This window comes from Vigna unguiculata, chromosome 1 (genome assembly GCF_004118075.2).
Source record: "Vigna unguiculata cultivar IT97K-499-35 chromosome 1, ASM411807v1, whole genome shotgun sequence".
In the NCBI taxonomy this organism is placed as follows: Eukaryota; Viridiplantae; Streptophyta; class Magnoliopsida; order Fabales; family Fabaceae; genus Vigna; species Vigna unguiculata.
Genome location: NC_040279.1, coordinates 26,869,743 through 26,894,430, shown reverse-complemented (window position 1 = coordinate 26,894,430; position 24,688 = coordinate 26,869,743). Strand labels below are relative to the sequence as shown.

The following is a 24,688-nucleotide window of genomic DNA, read 5'->3' as shown; positions in this document are numbered from 1 at the left end:
TTTATTGTATATCATCCTGATGGAAGAAGAAAGCGGGAAAACAATGGTGAATCAAACTAAAACCCTACTTTTTCTCTAACGGGAACCAAACAAGGCTATCTCCTCCCGGTTCACTCACTCTCTGCGAACTCAATCGTGACCTAAGTAACTCTCCTTTTCTCTCTCACATTCTCTCACTTCCTGTTGTTTCGCTTCTCTAACTGAAAATTTTCTCTGCAGTCACAGTGGACGCCCTGTCCGACGGTCAAGCCAACCAAACCTACGGAAAAATCCTCGTAACTAATCGCATCATACACTCTTCCCAATTCCCTCGATTTTCTTCGTCTCGAGTATCACTATTTGCTATTTCTGTATTAGGGGTTGGTGTTCAGTCCCGTGCCATTTCACTCTCTGTAGAGCAAGGCTTCCGATCAGGAAGGAGCAATGACCACGGCAAACGCCGCGGGAGAAAACGTTCAGAGGAAGTCCGGTGGCTCTTTTGTAAGGGCTCGTGATCACCTATCTAGGACCCCTCTTCTACCATAACGATGTATGATGTGCTTGATTCTTCTAACTCTTGCATTACTTGTGATTTAAAGTGGGTTGATAAGTGTGGTGTAGTTTGAATATTAATTGCTGTAAATAATAATAATATTTCATAGACATGATCACTACTAATGAAAATAACTTACTAATATTATAAGATTTTAATTTTTTCATAGACAGGATCTACACAATATTTTAAAGTTAATAATAATAATAATCAAAACTAGTTTGTGTAGAAATCGTAGGTCAACCCCGATATCCCAAGATAATCCTTACTCCTAATAGTACAAGGAGTTCGATTATTCTAAAATTTTATTTTATTTTTAAATAACCCGACTACATATTTATTTACATTAATTATTTTGAACATTATATTTATTCTTTTTAGTTCACTTAATTTTATTTTTGTTGCGATTGTTGATTATGTTATGCATTTGACTAATTTCAAATATTATGATAAGACTCGAATGACTGCAAGCAACAAGTAATTAATAAACCTGAAAGGACACAACTTGACATATATCTGGATGAACTCACTTTAGAATTTGACTTTTTAGAACAAATGAATTTCTTACAATGGTGGAAAAATAATAGTCTAAGATTTTTTGATCTATCTTTAATGGCTAGAGATGTATTAAGCATTCCAATAACCATTCTGGCATTTGAATCTTCATATAGCATTGGATCTCAGATCCTTAACAAATATAGAAATCGACTTTTGTCTGAGAATGTGAAAGCAATTATCTGCAATTCTAGTTGGAAGCATGGATTTGTTGAGGGTAATTATTTTTGTTATTGTATTTTTTTCAATCTATTGTTTTTATTCAATATCATATACTTATTGTCTTGTTTGAATGTATGCATAAGAGGGAGAAGATATTAACTTCCAAAATGTGCTACATGAAGGTTCATCCAAAGTTGCATCCAATGTTATTAACATGGAAGATGAAGAATGATTTCCATATTTAGTTGTGTACTTTGTTAATTGGAAACTTTAAATTTGTTTCTTGAACTTAAGGATTATGAGCTTGTGTATTTTGTTAATTAGGAGCTTTGAATTTTTCGGTTGAACTTAAAGATTATGAGCTTTGATTTGGTTATATTTTGTTTAAGGATTTTGTTGCTTTGATTTGGAATGATGTGGTTGTATTTTATTTATGTTAGCAAAGAATTATATTTTGTTATCGGCATTGCTTATTAACTCTTGTAACAAATCTATAATATTATTTAATTACTTGGCAGAGAATGATTTATGTTTGTTTAAATAAGCGGACCATGCAACGGGGCAGTGAGGGCCACATAAACAAACCCGATTTCAATTTGTGGGGCAGGCCAATCCGGTCCACATTTCATAGCCAAAACACGGGATGGGCCAAAACGGACCGAGCTGCCCGCTTTGCCATCCAAGCCGCCCACTTTGTCATCCCTATGTAAATTCCACTAAAATAGAAACTAAAATTTCATATTAGAGAAATCCCATCCATTTAAAATATTAGTTTCTTAAAAACCAATGTTAAGATGAAAATGCCGTTGCAATAAGGATGGCAATGGCGGCAATGGCAGCAATGGTGACAAACATTGTGTGACGCAGTATGAAGGGTATTTTAATCTTTTCACTATAAGTATAAGGTGCAATTAGTAATCTGTAAGTTTCTTCCTGTTCTTCCTTTTCTCTTTCTCATCCTCATAAATTCTAAAATTCCAATTTTACTCTTATTAAAATGTATTAAAAAAAACTCTAATTTGAGAAGTGTACACATTTTCTGTTTCTTCTTCTTGTGTTATCCAATTCAAAATATATTTTTAATGTATTTTAAAATATATACTCCAAAAAATTTCTGGATACAAAATTATATTGTAAAATACATTAAAAAAATAGAAGTGCAGATGTAACTTTTATATTTTTATTATAATTTTGATGAAAAGAAATTTCGAGTTTGAGTTTTATGGGAGTGCGGGAAAAAAAATGAGGTCCAGGAAGAAACAGTCTAATGATCATCATAACGGTGCACAAAGGAAAACCAATTATAATATTTCCTATTTGAACCGTAAACATAACGCGGATGAAACACTTCAAAAAATTACAATTTCTACTAAATATAAGGCTTCCAAACTTTTACAATGATTTTATATTCTAAATTCATCATAACCCTACAAACATTTGGATAAAAGATTAAAAATTTGAATATTTTTGATAAAAGTAAATAATGGAATGGTCAAATATAAAAATAGAAAAAACTTAAAAACCTAAGCAATCAATATTTAGCATAGACTAAAACATAGTTAAAAAAATACAGTGAAAACAAACAAGAAACTTTTTTATGACCAAAACAACAATTCCACGAGTTTATACAAGTGCAAGTCTTCATATTCAAGTAAATTACCAAAACATTTAAAACTAACATATAGCTCATGCCGCTTCCTTTCAACCTCTGTCTGAAGAATGACCAACGGACATAAAACTGATTAATATTGTCAACTATTATGCAGTTACAACAGCATTGTGCACGCTCTACCAAGCTGTAAAATAAACAGATTGAAAGTACAAAGTCAGCATTATATATCCATAATAATAGGATTTTGTAGTACATCACCCGATTACAACATGATTTTTGTTAGACAATACATTGAATCACTCAGAATAAATATTCTGTTTTTTTTTTCAAATGTCCTAATTATTCTTTGTTGAAGGTGAACTGTTAGATATTTTAAAATTGCCAATGGTCATTAAAAGAATATTTTATTTCACTTTTAATTACAGAATCACCACCTTTACAACTACTTAATGATGAAGCTATTCTTAGGAAAGATCCTAGGAATTTCTTCTTGCCTCAGGTTCGTGTATATTTCAATTCCTAAGGTCAAAAGGCTAGTTACTAAAAACTAGGTCTTGTGCATTCAAGGAACATAAAGCTTACCTATTTTGGAAGAACCTCTTTGTGTGCCTTAAATGAGAGAATGACATTCCAAGCCAAAGCAATAACATTAGCAGCAAGGACCTGAAATTATGTCCATTTACTTTAAACTCAACAATAACATTAATAAAATGGAGAAGAAAATCTAAGAACATTGAAGAAAGCATTAGATTCTATGGCCAAGGAATACTATCAACAGCAAATACAATCTGGTAGGGTAAGTTGAAAAATATCCATCTGAAATGTCAGCAAGCATAAACAAAGATAGCTCCATTCCACTGACTTTAGGCATTTGAGAACTTCTCAATGTAATTAAAGATCAACTTTGAGTAAAGAGTATATGCGTGTGAATGTAAATGTTTGCTTTACATAAAAAAATGGAACAATGAACTGCGAACAACTGGGAAGCCTTGTCAACCGACTAAGAAAGCCAAACGGCATCCCATTTTCATATGATATAATACTTGAAAACAAGGGACCAAAAAGATGCATCCCAGATATCCAAACATGTTGCAAGATGAAGATGGAAATGTTAATAAAAAGTTCCTTCATTATGTTCATTTTCCGTTTTTGTTCAGCTAAAAAAGGATTACAAGGTAGTATGACAGAGTATCTATTGAAAGATCAATAGAAATTTCTTTTTTCAAGAACTATGAATTTCCATGAGGAGCAATCGACTAAATAAAATCCTGGTTCGTTTAAATGAATTTCAAGAAAGAAAATTAAGCATTGGTGAAGTCAAATTAAACATTGATCTTTAATATTAAAATGCCAACATGTATCAGAGTGGTGAACAGATTTATGTTGAAGTAAAATCCCCAGTGTGTGTGCATGAGTCTACCAGTCTAACCTGAAATTGTTGTGGAACAAATCTGAAATTGAGAAATTGAAAAGGTATCCATAGTTTCCAGTTTGCTTGAACTGCAGAGAACCACTCCTACAAAATGAAATTTGTCGATGAATACACACACTAATAAACACGACAACAATGATAACCTCTCTTTGAACACGTTTTAACAAATGCGTACAAGTTAAACACCCACCTGTTTTAGCTTGGGTACAGCTTGTGATGGATTTCCCTCAAGGGTCACTAATGTAGCTAAGAAAACTCCGATGAATATGGGAGAAAATAAGAACTGTGAAAAGATTCCATAACATTCAAAATTAAACTATCACACACAAGCACAAAATTAATTAATAACTGACACAATGTGGTGACGGGCAGTGTATTGGAGGACCAATAGAAATATCCCACCTGATCAAGTCCAAGCCGCAAAAGTGCGCCTGATGCTCCAGGAAGTGTAACCAATTTACTCAGATACAAATACCTACAAATTAAAAAAAAAAAAAAAATTCAGGAAAAACAATGGAATGAGACAGACTTGACAAATCGTTGAGCCTTCATCCAAACTCATTGGACCATGGCGGAAAATTTCATAAAGATAGACACCACAAATATCAGAAATCAATCTTCATGGATTCTTCTAATAAAATTCATTAGGGTAATGAATAAATATTATCAACATTATTAAAAAAACCTACACCAAGGACCAAACAACATATTGCACTTATTACTACTGTTGTTGGGTTGGGATGTCATTATATTATTTAAAGTAAGGTCACAAATTCAGACTTATTAGGCTATACATCCAAACTCATTGGACCACGGCGGAAAATTTCCTAAAGATAGACACCACAAATATCAGAAATCAATCTTCATGGATTCTTCTAATAAAATTCATTAGGGTAATGAATAAATATTATCAACATTATTAAAAAAACCTACACCAAGGACCTAACAACATATTGCACTTATTACTACTGTTGTTGGGTTGGGATATCATTATATTATTTAAAGTAAGGTCACAAATTCATACTTATTAGGCTATACAAAGAGTCTACTTTGAGGCATACCAACATAGATTCAGGGAATTACCAAAAATGTAGTGTTGGACCCACTAAAGCAAAACCGAGAAAACTGAAGACAAATGTCCTCTTCAAGTCCAGTGACTGCACTTGATCTATTGCAAGCTGTAGAAAATAAGATTCAATTTATTAAAAAAATTAACATATATGAATGAAAGCATAGGCACGCAATGCTACAAAAAGTAAATTAAGGATTGACCGAAAAAGTAATCCTTTTAGAATCCATATTAAGAGTAATGACAAATAAAGCTTGATACCATTAGCAATGATAGACCCAAAATGCCTCGGAAGGCAAGAGATAAATTTCAGAAACAAAATAAAATAAAAAAATCAATTTACTTCTAAGAATTCAGAGCATAACATATTGAAACTTGCAAGCATATAGCATCTCAAGGACTCTATCAATCTGTGTGACAGTAGAGTAGCAGTTTGTCACCTCTGTTAATAAATTTATACCAGTCTTGAGCAAATGACATATTTGGTCTAACCATGTTTGCTTTTAATTGGAAGGTAAATAGTAGTAACATTGCACTACTTAGACTTCATATTTCCCGATGCCTACATCTCTTCCACCCCACCCCCTAATAATTTTCTCAGTCTTCATTTTCCATTTGGAGTCCAAAACAATGGATTAATAACTTAATAGTCCAACCCAGCCATCAAGACATCACTTTCTTGATTGTAGCCTAAACTCAATGTTCAAAATATTTTCTAACTGCCAATTTGAGTTCATGTTAAAATCATCATAAATGTTATAAATAAACTACGCAGATTTGGTGCTGATTGGATTTCTTTATATGCCAGTTCCGTAATCTTCATTCATGTCATCACATCCTTTTTCAAAACAACTCTTGATTCCACGAATTTGAGCATAATTCCATCTCCCTGACCTTTTAAAATTCTCGGAGAAACCTTGCAGGTTTGTCCACAGACAACAAGGTGGCAAATTATCATAAAGCAGAGCAGTTAAACCATGTTCAGATAGCACAAAAGTAAAAACACTACTCTATTCTATGCAAAAAGTGTCTCTATGTATATCATACATTTTGAAACAATAATGAAATATAACCAAAACAATTGAAAGAGAAAGGGGGAAGAATAGTGTAATACCTGGCAAATCAAATCACCACCTAGATTCAAAAGTGCACAAGTTAGAGCTTTCACCGCAACAGGGTATTTTTCAAGAAGAGCCAAGTACCTGTGGTAAAACCATGTTACATTTTCAAAAAGAAAGCTATATTATTCAGACATAAGTTTAAGTGTTTCTCTCACACACACAGCACACAAGTTAGAATCTTCTCGGCAAGCACGTATAAAAGAAAAGTAAATAAATAAATAAATACACTCTTCTCATAAATATGATTATTATCATTTTATTGTTTTGCATGTGCTTATTATCCAAACAAGACATCAGTAACCTTAAACAAAAACAAAGGACACATGATACATAAGGTTGCATGCTGATATTTGTTTACCATGACAACAAGGACCACTTTTCTCCTCCATCGCTGCTGCCGCCGCCGCCGAAATTCGAACCACCAGGGCCACCGGAATTCGGACCGTTGGAGCCCCCGCCCCCACGAGCACCGTTTCCGCCTGAGCCGCCCTCGGAGAGGGAAAAGAGGCGGGAATTGCGGATGCGGATGAGAGAGGGTTTGAAGGGGGTGGCGGACTGATTGAAGTTGGAAAGGTGAGAAAGGAGCAAAGAGCGAGTGTGGAAGTGAAGGCGCGTGGCATGTTGACGACAGAGGTTGAGGTTAAGGGCACGGTAAGCGAGTGGGAATTTGTGCGCATGGGCGCACAATGCTCCATACACCATTTTCTTTTCAAACCGAGTTTGCGCTCTGAAACGATGGATACCCAAACGCTGCTTTCTCGCTCCCTCACCACTTTAGTGGCAGGGTTGAACAAGTTCTATGTTAAGGGAAACGACAAACCCAATGCTCTGCAAAGAAAAATTAAAAATATTACGGTGTATTCCTCTTCAATTACTACTCACATATAATTATTACAAAAATTAATAACTTTTAAATAATAAAAAAAAACTCTCACTTTATTTTGATGAACAGTCAAATTTTTATTATTATTTTAAAATACTTATCATGTTTATTTTCTAGAAACTATACTTGCTCAAATTCTAAGTTATTCATACGGAACAAAATTGAAGGTAAATCATGTTGATAATTAAATTGATACACATCTGACAAAGTTTTATATATATATATATATATATATATATATATATATATTTTTTTTTTTTTTAATTTTTTTTAATTTTTTTTTTAATGTTTTCAACTTTCCGTCAGTCCATTATCATTTGTCACACAAGTTCACGTTTACTTTCACCACACATTTTTAATGTGACCCTTCAAAGGAGAAGTACCGTTTTTCACTACCAATGATATATCTTTGGTTACAGCCATTACATCTACCCTTCTCCTTTCCGTCATCCTCAATCCCAGTCCTAATAAAAAGTTATTGACTAGTCCTTTAGTAAGTTGAATACTCTCTTTATCAATGTCATCTTCAACCAACCTCATTTTGAGTTACATCATCTCTTTGTCATTGACATCAACATTCGAAAGAGAATTAATAATATACTCATCCATCGATATAACTTATAAGTTACTAACCACCATATTTACTAAATCTTAATCAAATAAAAAATGAATCTAATCCTAATAAGTAATAATAACAGTATCACATAGCAGATAGAAAACATTGAAAAGTAGTAATGCGCGTTCAACTTGCAGCAAGATATAAATTTGATCAGTTTAAATGTAAAATGAGAAATAGCAAATGACAAATGTTAATAACATCTCGTACTATTATACAACACAAATCAATGCAAGAAATTCTCTGAACTCTAAAAGACCGCAATGCAATACCTTCGACAGATAATATCCAAACAATCATGGCCAAAATGGCACATGGTCAATTAGGGCAAATCGCAAAAGAAAGGGACCTGTTCCCCGCCGGTCTCCCTTGCGTGGCGTCTGACTGGTGATGGCGGCTCGATCGTAGTCGTGGCTCGCGGCTGACTCGTCGTCGACGAGGTTGAGTTGTTCGCGGTGCTTGAGCTTGGTTCGTCGACGAGGTGAATGGATGAGAAAAAACAACGAGGCAGAAGCTTTATAAAGGAGAGGAGAATGAAAAACCCCCGTGCTCAGATGGATGAACGAAAAACCTGTGCACACTTACTTTTGAGTCAAATCTGTATTAAAAGCTTAGTTTTGCATATGCATGCTTACTTAATCAAGTATAAATGGGTAAACCTATGTTATTTGTTAACCCATTTAACTTTACAGACACTAATGTTGGTGGCACCATGACAGCCGTGGAGGAAGGGCATTCTGGATTTTTTGCCAACTACAGGCGGTTTTCACATACAGAGTTCACATTACAGTTTACAGTAAAAGGGATATTATCTTAATAAATTACAAATAAGGAAGAAAGAAGTCTGAGTTGATAATCTACCTTCGATATAGATGGCATTTTGAATTTTTTGATTTAAGTTTGTTTTTTCTTCTGACTATTTTACTTTTATGAACCTCTTGCTCTGAATGTGACTATTGTGCTATACTTCAAATCTGTTTATTTATTTATAATGCTGATTTTAGTTTGTTGATGGGTTATTTTGTTAAAATGTTTAATAACTTACAGACAAGTTGTAAGCTATTGATGGTTAAATTACTTGTTACACTCTACTGTTAACACACTAGAGATCCGAACCTCATGAGTATTTGAGTGAAATTGAGTTATTGTAGGACAAGTTTGTGGAAGATGTTTCTTTTATTAGTTATTTTGTGCACACTCATTCAGATATTATACTTTATACTCGGTCTATTTTTTTTCTTTATAGCAGTGACGAATCTAAGTATCCATTTGCTTATATAAGAGCTTAAAACTCTTCTATGCTGATGCGTCATCAGAATTATTTTATTTTATTTTAAGAATGATAGAATAATATAGGGTTAAGTATGTTTTTAGTTCCTGAACTTTGCTCCAAAATTGGAATTCGTCCCTGGTCGAAACTTTGATAAATTTCGATCCCTAAACTTTAAAAATGAATGAATATAGTCCTTTTAACCCAATTTTGTTAACTTTTTTTTAAGTTTCGAACGCATTTCTCAGTAAATATTAGGGTTGTTTACGCCGTTTGACACATTCTCGGCTCAATATTTACTGAAAAATGTATTCGAAACCTAAAAAAAAGTTAACAAAATTTGATTAAAAGGACTATATTCATTCATTTTTAAAGTTTAGGGACCAAAATTTATCAAAGTTTCGACCAGGGACGAATTCCAATTTTGGGTCAAAGTTCAGGGACTAAAAACATACTTAACCCAATAATATATAACATATATATATATATATATATATATATATATATATATATATATATATATATATATATATATATTTCAAGAACAATGAAAATTAAACATTAGTGATTACGTAATCATTTAAAAAGTCTCACAACCATACATATATACATATATACATATATATATATATATATATATATATATATATATATATATATATATATAATTTTACTTTATTATAAAGTTCATATTATGTTTTTTTATTTCTCTATCTTAAAAGTATTTATGCAAAAATCCTCATGCCCAACATCTTTTTAAGGATTTCCTTTTCTTTTTGTTCAAATAATTAGGATTTCCTTTTCTCTTTGTTCAAATAATTTTTCGTCAAACTACGGTGAACATGTAAATTAAAAAAAAACAAGAAAAAGAAAAATACTCACCAATAAGCCATAGGGTTATCAGGTAGTTTAAATATGGTGAACGAAATATTTTTTTTATCACAAAAAAAAAAAAAAAGTTGCAGATACCAACAAGTAGCCAATAAACAATATCATAGATTTGATAAATTCTCATGTCTAAACAAATACCTCAGAACATTGATTTCAACTATATATGGTACATCATTTGGCAGTTAAGCATCATTGACATATGGATGAAGTTCTACTTTCAATCGCTATCTGTATATATTTTTTGTTCATACCAACAAGTTTAGGTTTCCAGGTTTAATTTATGTATAACATTCCAGATAAATTTCCACTAGTTCAACTTTTCCATGAATATCAGGTCCAATGCAGCACAACTTGGGAGAAAGGAAAGGCCACATAACATTTGCCACTCTTTGACAATATATCACATATCTTGATAATATTATAAAAAATATTGTCTTCATTTTGTTTTAGTGAAACTATTCCTATGTTGTGACTAGCTTCTGATCATATTAGCAAATCTAGTGATGTCACTGAATAGGAAGAGAGTGTAACATTCATGTACATGTCAGCATTCTCTAGTGAACTTGTTTGTGGCACCACCTGTGTTTAAGATAAAGGTAACAAATGATAAATGACATGAATTAGTTTACATGGCCTAATAACTATGTAATGAATATAGCAAGTACTAATAAGCCAAATAGTACCTTATTGTTATTCAACTAAAGTAGGGAAAATTTAATCATAGTTGTAAAAGAATGATATATACTAACTCGGAGATATTCAAAATAACCAATTCCATCATCGCTCCAATAGTTCCAAATATCATCGAAATGTCCAGGTCTCTCTTCCCATGGTCCTATTGTATCTTTCCGCTGATATCTGTTTTGCAGATGAACACCTTCAACATACGTACCACCTAATGCAGTAATATTGACAAATAGTGTTAGGTCTTAATAGATTTTATTTCACACAAAGTTTAGAAAAAAGAAATATTATTCCGTTCTAAGAGTTGAGAAGAAACCAATATTTGTTGACAAATAGTAATGATATGTGTCTTTGAACTAGTTGGTTCAAGATATGAATCCTAATGATATCACTTTGAATATGAAATAAACCATATAGGGAGGGAATAACTTCACCTTGTATCAGTGTTATCTATATCGGATAATGGAAAATATCAGCAAGCCAAAAATCCGTTATAAAAAATCCGTTATAAAGTTATAACGGAAATCATATTGGGTTATAGCGGAAAGTATAATTTTTGAAAAAATAATTATAGAGAAAGAAGAGAAGTAGAAAAACAATTGAAAAAAAAAAAGAGTTGACAGTGGCGGCAGGCGGCAGTGGCTGATTGTGGCGGGAGCGGCAACTGGTGGTGGCAATTGTGGTTTCCCAACCTACCGTCGGAGGTGAAGCGAGTTTCCCGTGGCGGCCGCTTTTCGCACGGCGGTGGCGAAACGGTAATGACGAAAAAAGAGAACTGAAGAAAGAGATAAACAATAATATTTTTTCGCCATTACCGTTTCGCCACAGCCATCGCCAGTCGCCATGCGAAAAGCGGCTGCCACGAGCCGCCACGGAAAACCCGCTTCGCCTCCATCATCTTGTGGCAGTAGGTTGGGAAACCGCAACGATTTCCGCCATGGCCGAAATTTGTTAACATTGCCTTGTATAGATCTTTCACCATGATACAAATTTTTTTATATTACTTATAATTATCCATAAGTTGATTTATCAATATACTCAATTGAGTTACTTAGGTAAGAATTCAGCTTTAGGTACCCAACAATATGAAGTTGTATAGCAAACCTTAATCATACAATTTGGACATACCAGGAAATCTGAGAAATTTAGGTTTCAAATCTGCCACCATTTGAAAAAAGGTCCTTTCTGAAGCCATGGCCCTGTTTCGAGAGAAAAAGGATTTAAAGGAAAAACAATAGAATACAGTAACAACAAAATGGTCAGGTACCAAGCTTAGTTACTCATACATTACTAGACGAAATACCAGAATTTAGGGTGAACTTTTATAGAATAATAAGCACTAAAATGATGACATAAACATTAAATCTATGGACTTAAAGTAATGAATAGCTTCATTTACTGATTTATAAGTTGTGATTGTTTATTCTACTAACCATAATAGTGTCCAATGGCATAGCTGACACCTGGTCTAACAAGAAAGTCCCTTCACTGGTTGTGGTTATTTGAAGACATGAACAGTGATTAGTATGTTTTGCTTCCACTATTGTCTCCACCTTTTTCCATTTTTTATCTCCAAAAACATGCCTGTCAAGGACCATGTATTAGTTATTTTAATCAATACGAAATGTGGATTTATGGCTTATTGAGCATAGGCTATAGAATCTCTACAATGTCTTCTAAACAGAAAGGAATTTCCCTGGTATTTGATGCCACTGTCTTAACATCAACACCCGTGAATGAAAGTTGAAAATCAAACTTTGTTTCTGATTTAACATGGTAGACCACCTTGTACCTCTTTCCTTGCTCCAAATTCTGAACATGAAAAGGTTACTCCATGTAAACACAAAGTGTGATTTATATGAGCCTTTTCATTGTCATTATTATATATGTTAAAGATTTAAACTTACATAACACAAATACAAGAAAAAAATGGAGTTAAAAGTTATAATGTGTGTGTGTGAATGGCAAGTACATATGATTTTTCTTACCATGCCCCAATAGCCAGGATTAGAGAGAGATACCAACGCCACCATATGGGCAAGGTTTGAGACCCCCACAATACACCTTCATTTGTAATGCAGCTTTATTACGCTCAAAGCAAGAGGTATGGTTTATTGATACAGAAATGGGTGACTCATTTCCAATAACTGACCAAGGATAAATATTTAAGGTGTTGTCTGGTCCTCCAGCTTCAAAGCCTAAAGAAAAATCATAGAAAAATACGTAAAAAGATACTGAACTCTAATTGAGTCTGTGGACTGGAAAGACAAGATGAAGAAAAGTTTATAGATTTGGAAATAACCTCTATTGCTCACAAGTTCTGCCCACAGTCCCCCAGAACCAGCATGATTTATGTCCTGAAAATTAAATTCAAAGAAACTGAGGAATTTATAAAAATTGAAATGAGATTAGTTTTTTTTTTGTTTTACTTTTTTTTTCTATTTGGATGATAAATGAGATTTGTCTGTTGCAATCCACAAACAATTTTAAAGTCAGGTTTTCATGATGAGGGCCAAAAATTTGTCATGCATGTCTGCAATGAAGTTAAACGAGTAGCCTTTATCATACAATATCTTGATATCATACAGTTTATTGTACATTATCTAAAAACCTGTTTAGCATCACAGGTCGTGCCATAAACTAAGTCTTTCAGATAAAAATTCTGTCAAATTTTAAGAGGGCCATTGCCAGATCTTGGTAGGAAGGGAAATATCATGTGTTTATGCTTGGAAAATAGCTTAAACTACACTAAGAAGAAAGAAACAGCACCATCAATTTTATTAGGAGTAAGAATAATTGGCTTGTGAGGAGAAGGAAGGTTGCATATGCCTGCAGGGCATCGTCACTGTTCGGCCCACAGTTGATTTGTCCCTCCCTTTCTTCTTCAATACACGAGTTATAGGCCAATCAAATATTGACTTAAAAGTTTATCCTAATTGAATTAACACATCAAGACAAATTAAATGCGGGAAGACATGTAACTATTAATATTCTCTTTATTTTATTCCTCTTGGTTATATAATTATATAACATCCAATTCAAGGTTGAACGTTCTACAATAATCCCTTTAACAAATTTTCAAAAGTATACACTTCAATTCCATCTAATGCTCTCCAGGACTCACTTAAGGAAGAAGAACTTTTGAGAAGTAGAATTCGTGATTTTTTTTCAACTTTTTCAAAGAAAAGTAAACAACAAGCTTACCTAGCTGTACAAATTATAACCACTTCTTTTATTCTTTCTTGGTATACATTATAACTTTGGTTATCTATCACCGCTTGGTCCCCCCAAAAAAAACCACGAAAAGTAAAACAAAATCCAAATTAAGGTTCTTACTTACCAGTAGAGCCTTGGAGAATCTTCCAAAAGTGCTTGGTCACCCACACCAATCCAATAAAATCCAAACACCCCCCAAACAGAAAATGCCAGAGTGTTTATGGGCTCTAGCTTCTTCTCAGTGCCAAAAACAAAAAGAATAGAGTGAAATGAGAGCTGAACTATCTTCCAAAGCATATGACTTGAAAGGAAAACACACATAACAACTAAGGACAAATATTCTTCTAAAGACAGAGTGATGGAGGGAGAACATTCCAATAACAGACACTTTGCAATAGCTATCCACAACTCTTCTCCTTACAACATTTAGCTCATCACTACGAGGTATCAAGTCTCAATATCTGAAACAAAAACAGCCTCGACTAAAACCAAGCACTTCCCCTTCCACGCATTCATCAAAATTTCTCAACAATAATTGAAAAGAAAGTAAGCTGCAACGCCAGTCAGCTCCTCCAATAGACAATAACAATCCATGACCAATCTTAGAAAGCAATAATTTTCCAATTACAAACAATTTATAACCGTAAGAAATACGTTATTAGTGCAATTATACCCTCAGAAAAATTCTCCCTAACTTCGATTTCATTCATCATTGAAAGGAATCATCATCGCAGAACACCAAATCAACATCATCACATGTCTAATTTCTAACATCAGTTAGCTACTAGCCATAGCTCCCTCCCTATCCCAACCTCTCTCTCACACAAACACACGAACAATGTCAATTAAAAAGATCAGAATTCAACAGAAAAATATACATAATTTAAAAAAAAAAAAAAACTAAATTAAAAGAATCAATTGTCAACGCAGGAATTGAAGAAAAAACTAGTCGCAGTGAAGTGAAGAGTGTATTTACCTATAGGCAGTGTGAGCAAAGGAATCGCCAACTCCGACATGGAACTCAAAAAAGAGAAAAGTCATACGAAGAATGCACTCGAAAGCCTAGCCGCAGAGCCAGAGTCTGCACTCATGAAGCATGGAGAGGAGGACGCCAATGCATCTACTCTCCTCACAGTTCTCCAAGAAAGGAATCACCCAATCTCCTTGTCTTTCACCTTCCTCATTCACTTCACAGACTACAACATTACTCTCTTCCTTAGCCTCATCACCAGCCAACAATGTTCTGGTTTTCCTACATCCTAAGAGTACAAGATTCAACATATTCCTTCGCGCTTCATACATGGGATTCGGTTCAATCAATCCCCCTTTACGATATGCTTCCCTAAGGAAAACAGTTAGTGTCTTCCCTTTAGTTGATATGTAAAATATACCAGGGTGTCTTAGCAGCAATTCCCGCACATTAACTTCAATGCCTAAGTCTCTACGAAAATGAGCCAGTTGATCAACCTCAACCATTTTCTCCACAGTCAAGCTCAATAGCTCGTGAAGAATAGCCACAGCCCTCTTCTCATACCGTTCAATCCCTCCACAAGTCCTCACCCTAACAACCTCCTTCCGCTCATAAGGTTTAGTGTATGAAAGCCTCTGCCAATTCTTCAATCTCTCTCTAAACCCTCTCTCAATCTTAAACCCAGTTGGGAAACCAATGGGAAATGCAAACTTTATCTCAAACTCACTCAACCACTTCTCTGTGTACTCTCTCTCCCTCCATTTCTCGACCTCAGCCAATCCCAATTCTGCATCCCAATCAACCAATTCCACAACCTCCAAACCAACCAATTTAAAATCCCCACTGAACTTCCCAAGAATGGAATCTCTGAAATCCTCAGGGAGACCCAGTTCCCTCCTGATCATCCTCAAAGCGTGCAAACGAAGAGAGCCACTCACAGACATCATCAGCAACTTCTTCACCCTCTTCACAGCCTCCATCTCCTGCTGCCTCACCACCACCCCTTCAAGCAAGATCAACTCTATCATCTTTTTTGTGACCCTGCAGCACGTGTTCTTCCTGAATGGATGGACGAACACGTGGAACACGTGAGGGTATTTGTGGAGGAAGGAGCCCACAGGGACATTGAGTCCAAGGATGTTTCTCCAGCGGGACATGAGTGTGAGGGACACGAAGGGAGCGCGCTTGCGGGTGGACATGAGTTGGTGGATTTCGAGGACATGGTAGAGTCTTTTGAGGTGAGTCATAAGTTTGTCGAAGTGGGGGTCTCGTACTCTGTCCTCCAAACGGGTTTGGGCGGAAACGGTAGGTTTCTTCCATCGGCGTTGGGTGAAGAGGGTAAAGGGTGAGAGGAACCTGTGTCTAGGACTATGCAAGAAATTCATTGCATTGAACTCAGGTTTCGGTTCTGATAGAACCAATTACAGTATCTTTTTTGCAGTGTTCAAAGGAAAAATCACTTCTATTCCTAGAGGGAAAAGTTAACAATATCATTAATAATAAAAATGAAGTTTTTAATACTAATTGAAAATTACTTCAATAATTTATTGTATATCATCATGATGGAAGAAGAAAGCAGGAAAACAATGGTGGGCCTCCTCCCGGTTCCCTCACTCTCTGCGAACTCAATCGTGACCTGAGTAACTCTCCCTTTCTCTCTCACTTCCTATTGCTTCGCTTCTCTAACTGAAAATTTTCTCTGCAGTCACAGTGGAAGCCCTGTCCGACGATCAAGCCAACCAAACACGTGCGATGGCAACAACATTGTCACGGTGGTGCCTCTGCATTGGACGGCAACAGTGGTGGCGAAGTCACGGTGGTTTCCGATCTGTTTATGGGAAGTTAAGAGGAACCCGTTTTGGAAGAGGCAATGAATGCAGCGACGACACTGTGTTACGCTGGGATGAAGAAGATGAGGGAGTCGAAAAACCCTGACTTTTTGTTATGAGAAGAAGTTGGGCTAGTCGTGTTTTGCATTTTTACTGACCTCACATTTTTCTTTTTCTCTTTGGGTATTTTGATTTATGCATCATAATCATAATGGCTATTATATGGCAACTCCTTATTTCTTCTTTTGTTTTTTTCATTGTTGTTACTGTTTGTACATATGTGTTTTACTAACTTATAGATATAGAAAACATAAGAAATGTTATTAATCGGTTGGATGAAAAAAATTAATTTTGAGAAAGCAAAAAGGGAACTATGCATAGTTAAAACAATATTATCTTTCATGATGATTTTCCTAATTAGTTAGAACAGATCTTCAATATTTTAAACATATTTGCTGAGTTCTAATTATCTGCCTTTTAAGATTTTATATACATATAAGAAACAAACTTTCTTTATTCTAATTTGGTAAACAAAATGCACAAGTACAAATTAATTAATTTTCAGGAGATGTGTTAAAAGGAATGTTTCAAATAATGCACAAGTGTGTAACCAGCTCTTCGTACATTAATTAATTCCTTATTCGTGATAATAATACTTTATATATATATATATATATATATATATATATATATATATATATATATATATATATATATATATATAAATTTTATATATATATATATATCAATACAAGACATTTTTATATTTTAGACTATTCATTATCTTGCAGTTATCTTATGGGTGTAAAATAGATACCTGCTACACGCGGGTACAAGTATTTTTATACCCGCATGTTAACAAAGCAGGTACGGATATCATAGTATTTGTACCCGTGGATACTCGTACCCACTAAACTTTAATTCACAAAAATACTCTCATATTATATGTGTGTGTGTTGGGAATCTAAGTGTGAGTCTAAGTCCCACATTGAGTCAAAATGAGAAAAGTTGAGCACCATATAAGGATCAAGGCTCATAAATATATTGTCTTAAGGTTTTGGATTAAGAGTGGTGTCAATCCCTTATGTGTTAGGTTCATACTGTGTTAAATCTCCCTAGTGATTCTCTCTCGAAAGACCCAAAACAGTAGTATCGTTAGACGAGGCCCTGTATCGAAAGTCTTTCTGATAGTGGGTCAGGTAAGCGAGTCCCATTAAGAAGAACGACGGTACAGACAAAGGGGTACTCGATAGTTAGCTCGAGAGGGAAGTACCAATGTGAAGGGACTCACACTTGAGGGATAGATTGTTGGGAATCCAAGTGTGAGTCTAAGTCCCACATTGAGTAAAAACGAGAAAGTTAAACACCATATAACTTCCTGTGAAGGCATTGATGTGCCTCTAAGACTGGTTATAGACCAACATGGAAGGTAATGAAATTAACACTTTTACTTAGATAGTTTAATTAAGTACATCGCAATAGATTACTTCCTGATACTGTGGAGGCATTGATGTGTCTCCAAGACTGATTATGGACTAACATCGAAGGTAATGAAATTAACACTTTTACTTAGATAGTTTAATTAAGTGATTGTTAGAAATTTTTGATTGATGAACTTCTTATGTTTTCAGACTCTTCTAGATTAAAATTTGACAACTTGAAACTTCATATATGTTGCAAAATGTGGACATTGATGAAGTTAGTAATTTCTTTAATATTTCATTCAAAAATAAATTACAATATAAATTGTTAGTGATTTTTTATTTGTTTGTTTTTCAGGAATCAATAGGAGAAAGTGAGCTTGTTGATAGAATCACTAATTAAAGAATTTCTATTGTGTTGAATGTCATTTTATATTTACTTTCATCGTTATTTGGACTTGTATGAACTTGAGTTTATTTGAACTTTATTTCAAATTTATGACAGTGATGTATTTTATTTTATTTGAATTTATGGTTAAATATTTATTTTTTAAAATATTTTTGTAAATACTCACGGATACCCATGAATATCCGCAGATATGAAAAAATAGGCAGGTACTCGCATAACGGATACTTACATATATGAATACGAGTACGGAAAATATTTATCCAACAAATAAGATACGTGAGAGCTACTATCCGTAACCTATCCCCCTCGTTAACATCCCTAAGTTAGCCATGTTAACATCCCTAAGTTAGCCATTTAAAATTTTCAACAAGAGAATGTTTCTATATTATCAATAAATTAAACCATTGTATATTGGAATTAAAGTTATAACTATGACACATAGTTATACTTAATAGTACTTATGCAATAAAGTTATTAGTTTGATATGTTACTTTGATGAGAAGGTGACAATAAATATATAATAATAAGAGATTTGTTACTGATAGTTGTATATTTTGTTAAAGTGTTATAAGTATTATAATTTTCTTAAACTATTTAAAGGATTTAAAGTTTTTCCTTCCTGGCATAATAGATAAGCATGACAATTTATTTTCCCTTTTATAGGTTTTTTTCTTGCTTATAAATATGGTCTATTTGTTAGACAATAATGTATCATCATAGAATATTTGTTAAGAATGGCGTTTTGTTCTTCAAAAGCTTCATTACATGTCCTGTTCTATTTCTTATTCGCCATTTATTTTCTTAGTTTTGAGCATTGCTGTGTTGATGCAAACTCAACCCTAATTAAGGGCTTTTTGCCCCGGTTATTTTCCTCATTTTGCCTCAGGTCTGGAACTGTTGGGACGAGACCTAAAGGCACCCCTTTTGGCCTCGGTCGTTATCCGAAGTCATAAAGTTCCTTTTATGCCTCGGTTCTAAATGAACCAGAGCCATAGTGTTCCGTAACGCGTCGCCGATGAAACGCAGCAGCCACCACCATCTTCCTCGCCATGAGCGAACCAGATCTGCATATGTCCGCTGTCAGCCACCGCGCCACCTGCAACGAACCATAACCACGGCTGACCTCCATGGAAGCCACCGCGTCACGCTTAGCAGCACCACCGTGATCGCGAGGCATCGCAACAGCAGTCTGCGTTCTGCAACAGCAACAACACTGTCTGGACCTGCAACCACCAAGGCAACACCTGCAACGTTCACCATCAACACAGATCCACTGCCTGCACGCGAGCCAGATTCGAACGATCCTCAAAGCTGCGCAGATCTGCAACTGCGACCAACACCTCCATTGCAGCAGTGAGAGCAAGATGCATTCTCCGCAACGCTCCAACACTGATCTGCACCATTAACGCTCACGCATAGCTTCATTGCGCCGCGACACACAACCTGCAACAACAGCGTCAACGAGCCATGGAACAACCATGCCAGAGGGAGAAGAGAAAGGGTACTGTTGCAGATAGGGGGCACGGGGAAGAAGAAGAGAAAATGGACTCGCGAATTTGGTGCCCTAATTAAACCATATGGCCTCGGTTATTAATTGAACCGAGGCATATAGCCTTATTTGGCACCGATTCAGACCCACCCGAGGCCAAAGAGGTAACATCTAGTGGATTTTTGGCTTTGGGTCTGTGTAACCGAAGCATATGAGCCTCCTTTGGCACCGATTTTTGGCGAACCGAAGCATATATCTCTCTTTTGCTTCGGGTTAGGCTGAACCGAGACATAAAAGTTGTCTAAAATTGCAAAAATGCCACCGCACCATTATATGCTTCGGTTCCTGGACAACCGAGGCATATAAGGCGAGGTAAAAATCAATTTCTGCACTAGTGTTGGGATGTTGAGCATCCACCATCCAGCTTGAGGGGAGGATATTGAAACTCTAAAACCCTTTAGGGTTTCTCGTTTTACCTTTCTATAGCTGATTACTGATTTAATCAGTAATCTAGGGTTTCCTTTGTAAAAAACCCCCTTTTCCCCTTTTCTATAAAAACTCGCTTGGATTTTTCCCTTCAATGTAACAATAAACAAAAACAGTAATAGAAAGCTTTGCTTACCTTCTCTTGCTCCTCTCACGAGCATTGGATCTGCCCCTCGCTGCAGATCCACTTTCTCTTTCGTCACCCACCATCTTCTCTTCCATTCCTTCCCCTCTCGCACTCTCAACCATGGCCACTATCTTCTCTCACGGATAATAAAAGGAGTGGTTGTGGTACTTCAATAGAAAGTATGTTGATAGAACTTTAATTTTATCTTTGGAATAACTGTTTTGGGTTCTGTTTGAAGGGGTATTTTAGTAATCACAAAATCTATGTAGTCATGGTGTTATAGAATCACCAAAATGAGATAATAATTTTCTATTTCTAGAACAGATTAGGAAAAAAATTGAAATTATCCAAACCAATATTCCAAAATTAATGCTAAATAATAAATAAAACAACTGGTTCTTGTTGAGAGTTGAACATAAGATCTTTCATTTACCAAGTGCTTTAACAAATTAAATTATATAGTTATTTGTTTATTTTTCTATCTTTAACTCATTTTAACACTACAAGAATGCGCGGTTTTAGCGTCGAAATTATGGCGTCGGATCAGTGTAGGACGCAAAATACGACGGCCAGACCCACGCAAAATCGACGGTAACCAAAAAGTTATTTAGAAACAAAAATTATCTCTTCGTAGAAATGAAAAAAATATTAATTTTAGATTCTCGTCGGTTTGGCCGACGCAAATCAACCAATAAGTTGCGTCGGATGGCCCACGCATAACAAATTAAATTGTTTGCGTCGGCTGGCCCACGCATATACTACTGAGATAAAAAAAAATAAACTTTAAGTTAAAGTATAGGGGGAAAACATCAGATTTCACTTTTCCCCCTTCCGCTTTCCCCTTCCCTCGAGTCAGCCTCGACATTTCCCTTTTTCTCTCTGGCGTGCGTTTTCTTCCATGAGTGACGAAACTCCATCGAGGCAAGTGGGCGACAAGAACAATACTCCAATGAGGCTAGCTTCTTCAAAGACGCCACCTACTGCGAGGAGGCGAGGTTCTGTTACGATGCGAGCTGCTCTCACAAGACGAATGTTGTGACGAGCGTGGAGGTTTGGGCGAGAAAGGGTGCGTCGACGAGCTTCGTCGCAGATTTAGGGATTTTCGTAAGCACGGTTTACGGATTTTTGTTCGAACCCAACAGATTTTTGAAGCATCCAGGTTAGTTATTGTATTCTTGTTGATTGAACTTCACTACATTGTTGATTGAATCCCTATTGATTGAGTAATTTTTTGGTTATGAGATCCAAATTAGGTTTTTAGAATAAGCTTTTTAGGTGGACTTGTCTTCTGTGGATTTTAGACTTGTAGATTTTTGTGCGACTGTAATTTGATCTAATTAAAGTCACAATTTACTTAATTTTGTGTTTGCAATTTCGCTTCTAAATGATTCAAATGATACCCTGAATTATTGTTTGAAATGTGTCTGGATGCAGGTTTTGGTATTGTTGGATGCAGATTTTGCGATGTGCCTGGAAATAAACATTTGCGTGGGCTAAGCCCACGCCAACAATTATAAGGGAAATTGTTTGCGTCGGCTAAACCCACGCAAAGCCCTCTATTTTAGATATTTTATTTAAATCATTCGTGGGCTTGACCTACGCATAGGGAATCATTCGTGGGCTTAGCCCACGCAAAATTTTGAAAAATTTTCAGGTGTTCGTGGGCTTGACCCACGCATACGAACTTATTATTTTATTTTTTTATATGTTTTCGTCGGTTGAGCCGACGATAAACAAGCAGCAAATGTTCGTCCCCATTTGGCCGACGCAAACGAGTTTTGCATCCAGGAGATGGGCGTGGTCCATGTTACCGTCGCTGGACCGACGAGATCATGCTCTTTTCGTCGGTTTTACACTAGTAAAGTCCGATTTTGGCCGACGAAAAAAACCTACATTCTTGTAGTGTAATTTATTCTACTAAAGTAAATTTCCTATAAAAAAAACTTGAGTAGATAACTAATAAACCAAAAAGGCAATGTATCTTTTTTTCCTAATGTTTGAAAGGAATATATGGGTGATTTTTCTTCATTTCCTATACTTACCATTAAAAACAAGTATTTTTTAATTCTATTCTTTTTTTTTTAGTGTCTTTGGAACCTCTATGTTTAGAGGGTTGTATATATTGTCCAACTTTTATATGACTGTTACTTCATTTTGGTTCATTTGTTAAGTATTCTACTAAATGCCAATGAGACTTGGGATAAAATCTTGTTTTTTCTTTTTTTAATCAACAATATTATATTTATATATATTTATGCGAGACACTTGAGTTGAGATACCTCAACCTTAATGATCTTTAAAAATTAATAAAATGGCTAAAAAGAATGGTTGAGAGTGAGAATAATTTCTTTGACTTAGGGCTCATGTTCTTTATTTTTATGAGGTTTTATATTTCTCTTGAAATTTCATTGTCTTTTTAGAATATAGCAACGAGAAACACTTAAATTATTTTTTGAATTAATTATTATTTTATTAGTTTAGTGTCACAATTTTATTTTTTAGATTCTAATGTATGAGCATTTTAGTTTGTGAATATGTTTCTGTCGGTAGTAGGTTTTAAAAGGTATTTTTTATTTAACATAAATTTTACAAGGAGTAGATGACCAGTAAAATAAATAAAAATAAATTTTTATTTTACGTGTATATTCATACTTAAGATTTTTAGAATATAACTAGTACAATATCAACAGTTGTTTGTCCTACTTAATTAATGTTACATCAAATTTAACATTTTTATTTAAACATAAGATGACATATAAAATATTACAGGTGCAATATTTGAAATTTAATTTTTCCAGAGTTATTTATAAATTTTGACATTTTGTAGGTTTTTGTTACAGAATAAAATTTTCACTAACCTATAACAAAGGTGTTTAAATTTGTCTGGATATTTCTGAAAGAATTACAACTAAAATATTATTTTTATAGGAATTATGTTTATTACGAGTAAAAATATCATTTGAAAAAGCTTTTATATATATATATATATATCCAAAGGTTTTGTATATCTTTGGAATAAATATTATTTATTCATTTATAAAATAAAAGTAACTATTTCAAGTCTTGAAAAACAAAGAAAAAGTATTTTAAAGTATCAAAACAAAAATCAACAAATTTTATTAAGATAAAAACAAAAATGAATTTTTTTAAGAAGAAAAATATATTTTTTATCGAGACTAAAATTATAAAAACTATTTTACAGATATAAAAAACATATCTGAACAAGAAATGGTATCCTTGTGTCATTAATAGGTTGGATGAAAAAAAAAAACTTTTTGAGAAAAAAAAAAGGAACTACACATACTTTAAAACAATATTATCTTTCATGATGATTTTCCTAATTATTTAGAACAGATCTTTAAAAGTTGTAAACATATTTGCTGAGTTCTAATTATCTGCCTTTTAAGATTTTATATACAAATAAGAAACGACAAACTTTCTTTATCCTAACTTGGTAAACAAACTGCACAAGTACAAATAAATAAATAAATAAATTAATTAATTAATAAAAAATAATGATATAATTAATTAAAGAATATTAATTATAGATTTTTTTTACAAACTTAATAATTAAAAAAATGAGGGATTAATTTATATTATTTATTAAAACTTAGTCAAAATAATAAAAGTTGTAGATATTAATACATAATTTAGTGGGTTTTAGTTATGATTTTATAATTTTCAGAAGATGTGTTAAAAGGAATGTTTCAAATAATGCACAAATCTGTAACCAGCTCTTCATACATTAATTAATTCCTTATTCTTGATAATAATACTTTATATTTTTTTATATATCAATATAAGACATTTTTATATTTTATACTATTCATTCTGTTGTCCATTCAAAATTGCCAACAACAGAATGTTTCTATATTATCAATAAATTAAACCTTTGTATATTGGGATTAAAGTTT

General features: G+C 34.1%; 2 protein-coding genes across 8 annotated transcripts; both read right to left on the bottom strand.

Moving 5' to 3' along the window:
• Positions 1-2,817: 2,817 nt before the first annotated feature.
• LOC114195053 (protein sym-1) lies at positions 2,818-7,311 on the bottom strand. Its single transcript, XM_028085451.1, has 8 exons — positions 6,842-7,311; positions 6,477-6,564; positions 5,377-5,471; positions 4,696-4,768; positions 4,484-4,576; positions 4,291-4,377; positions 3,444-3,524; positions 2,818-3,045 (listed from the first exon to the last, which is right to left on the bottom strand). Exons 1-7 carry the CDS (start codon positions 7,183-7,185, stop codon positions 3,444-3,446), a joined length of 861 nt encoding a protein of 286 aa, XP_027941252.1. The 5' UTR covers positions 7,186-7,311; the 3' UTR covers positions 2,818-3,045.
• A 2,917-nt stretch (positions 7,312-10,228) lies between these two features.
• On the bottom strand, positions 10,229-17,015 carry LOC114194999 (protein ROOT PRIMORDIUM DEFECTIVE 1-like). 7 transcript variants are annotated; one of them, XM_028085412.1, is made up of 9 exons: positions 15,020-17,015; positions 14,168-14,277; positions 13,130-13,184; positions 12,816-13,025; positions 12,496-12,639; positions 12,261-12,411; positions 11,956-12,026; positions 10,893-11,038; positions 10,229-10,722 (listed from the first exon to the last, which is right to left on the bottom strand). In XM_028085412.1, the coding sequence occupies exon 1, from the start codon at positions 16,396-16,398 to the stop codon at positions 15,106-15,108; it is 1,293 nt and encodes a 430-aa protein (XP_027941213.1). In that variant the 5' UTR covers positions 16,399-17,015; the 3' UTR covers positions 10,229-10,722; positions 10,893-11,038; positions 11,956-12,026; positions 12,261-12,411; positions 12,496-12,639; positions 12,816-13,025; positions 13,130-13,184; positions 14,168-14,277; positions 15,020-15,105. The 7 variants fall into 7 exon arrangements, with proteins under 7 accessions (XP_027941213.1, XP_027941209.1, XP_027941200.1 ...); XM_028085408.1 differs by having other exon boundaries at positions 12,261-12,639; positions 12,816-12,891; positions 12,980-13,025; XM_028085399.1 differs by having other exon boundaries at positions 12,261-12,639.
• Positions 17,016-24,688: the final 7,673 nt, after the last annotated feature.

Coding starts and splice junctions, on each gene's coding strand:
- LOC114195053 (XM_028085451.1), bottom strand. CDS start 7,185: ATGGTGTATGGAGCATTGTGCGCCCATGCGCACAAATTCCCACTCGCT. Junction 4,577..4,695: donor TGCGGCTTGGACTTGATCAG/GTGGGATATTTC, acceptor ATCTTTTCACAG/TTCTTATTTTCTCCCATATT. Junction 3,525..4,290: donor TTGTTCCACAACAATTTCAG/GTTAGACTGGTA, acceptor ACATAATTTCAG/GTCCTTGCTGCTAATGTTAT.
- LOC114194999 (XM_028085399.1), bottom strand. CDS start 16,398: ATGAATTTCTTGCATAGTCCTAGACACAGGTTCCTCTCACCCTTTACC.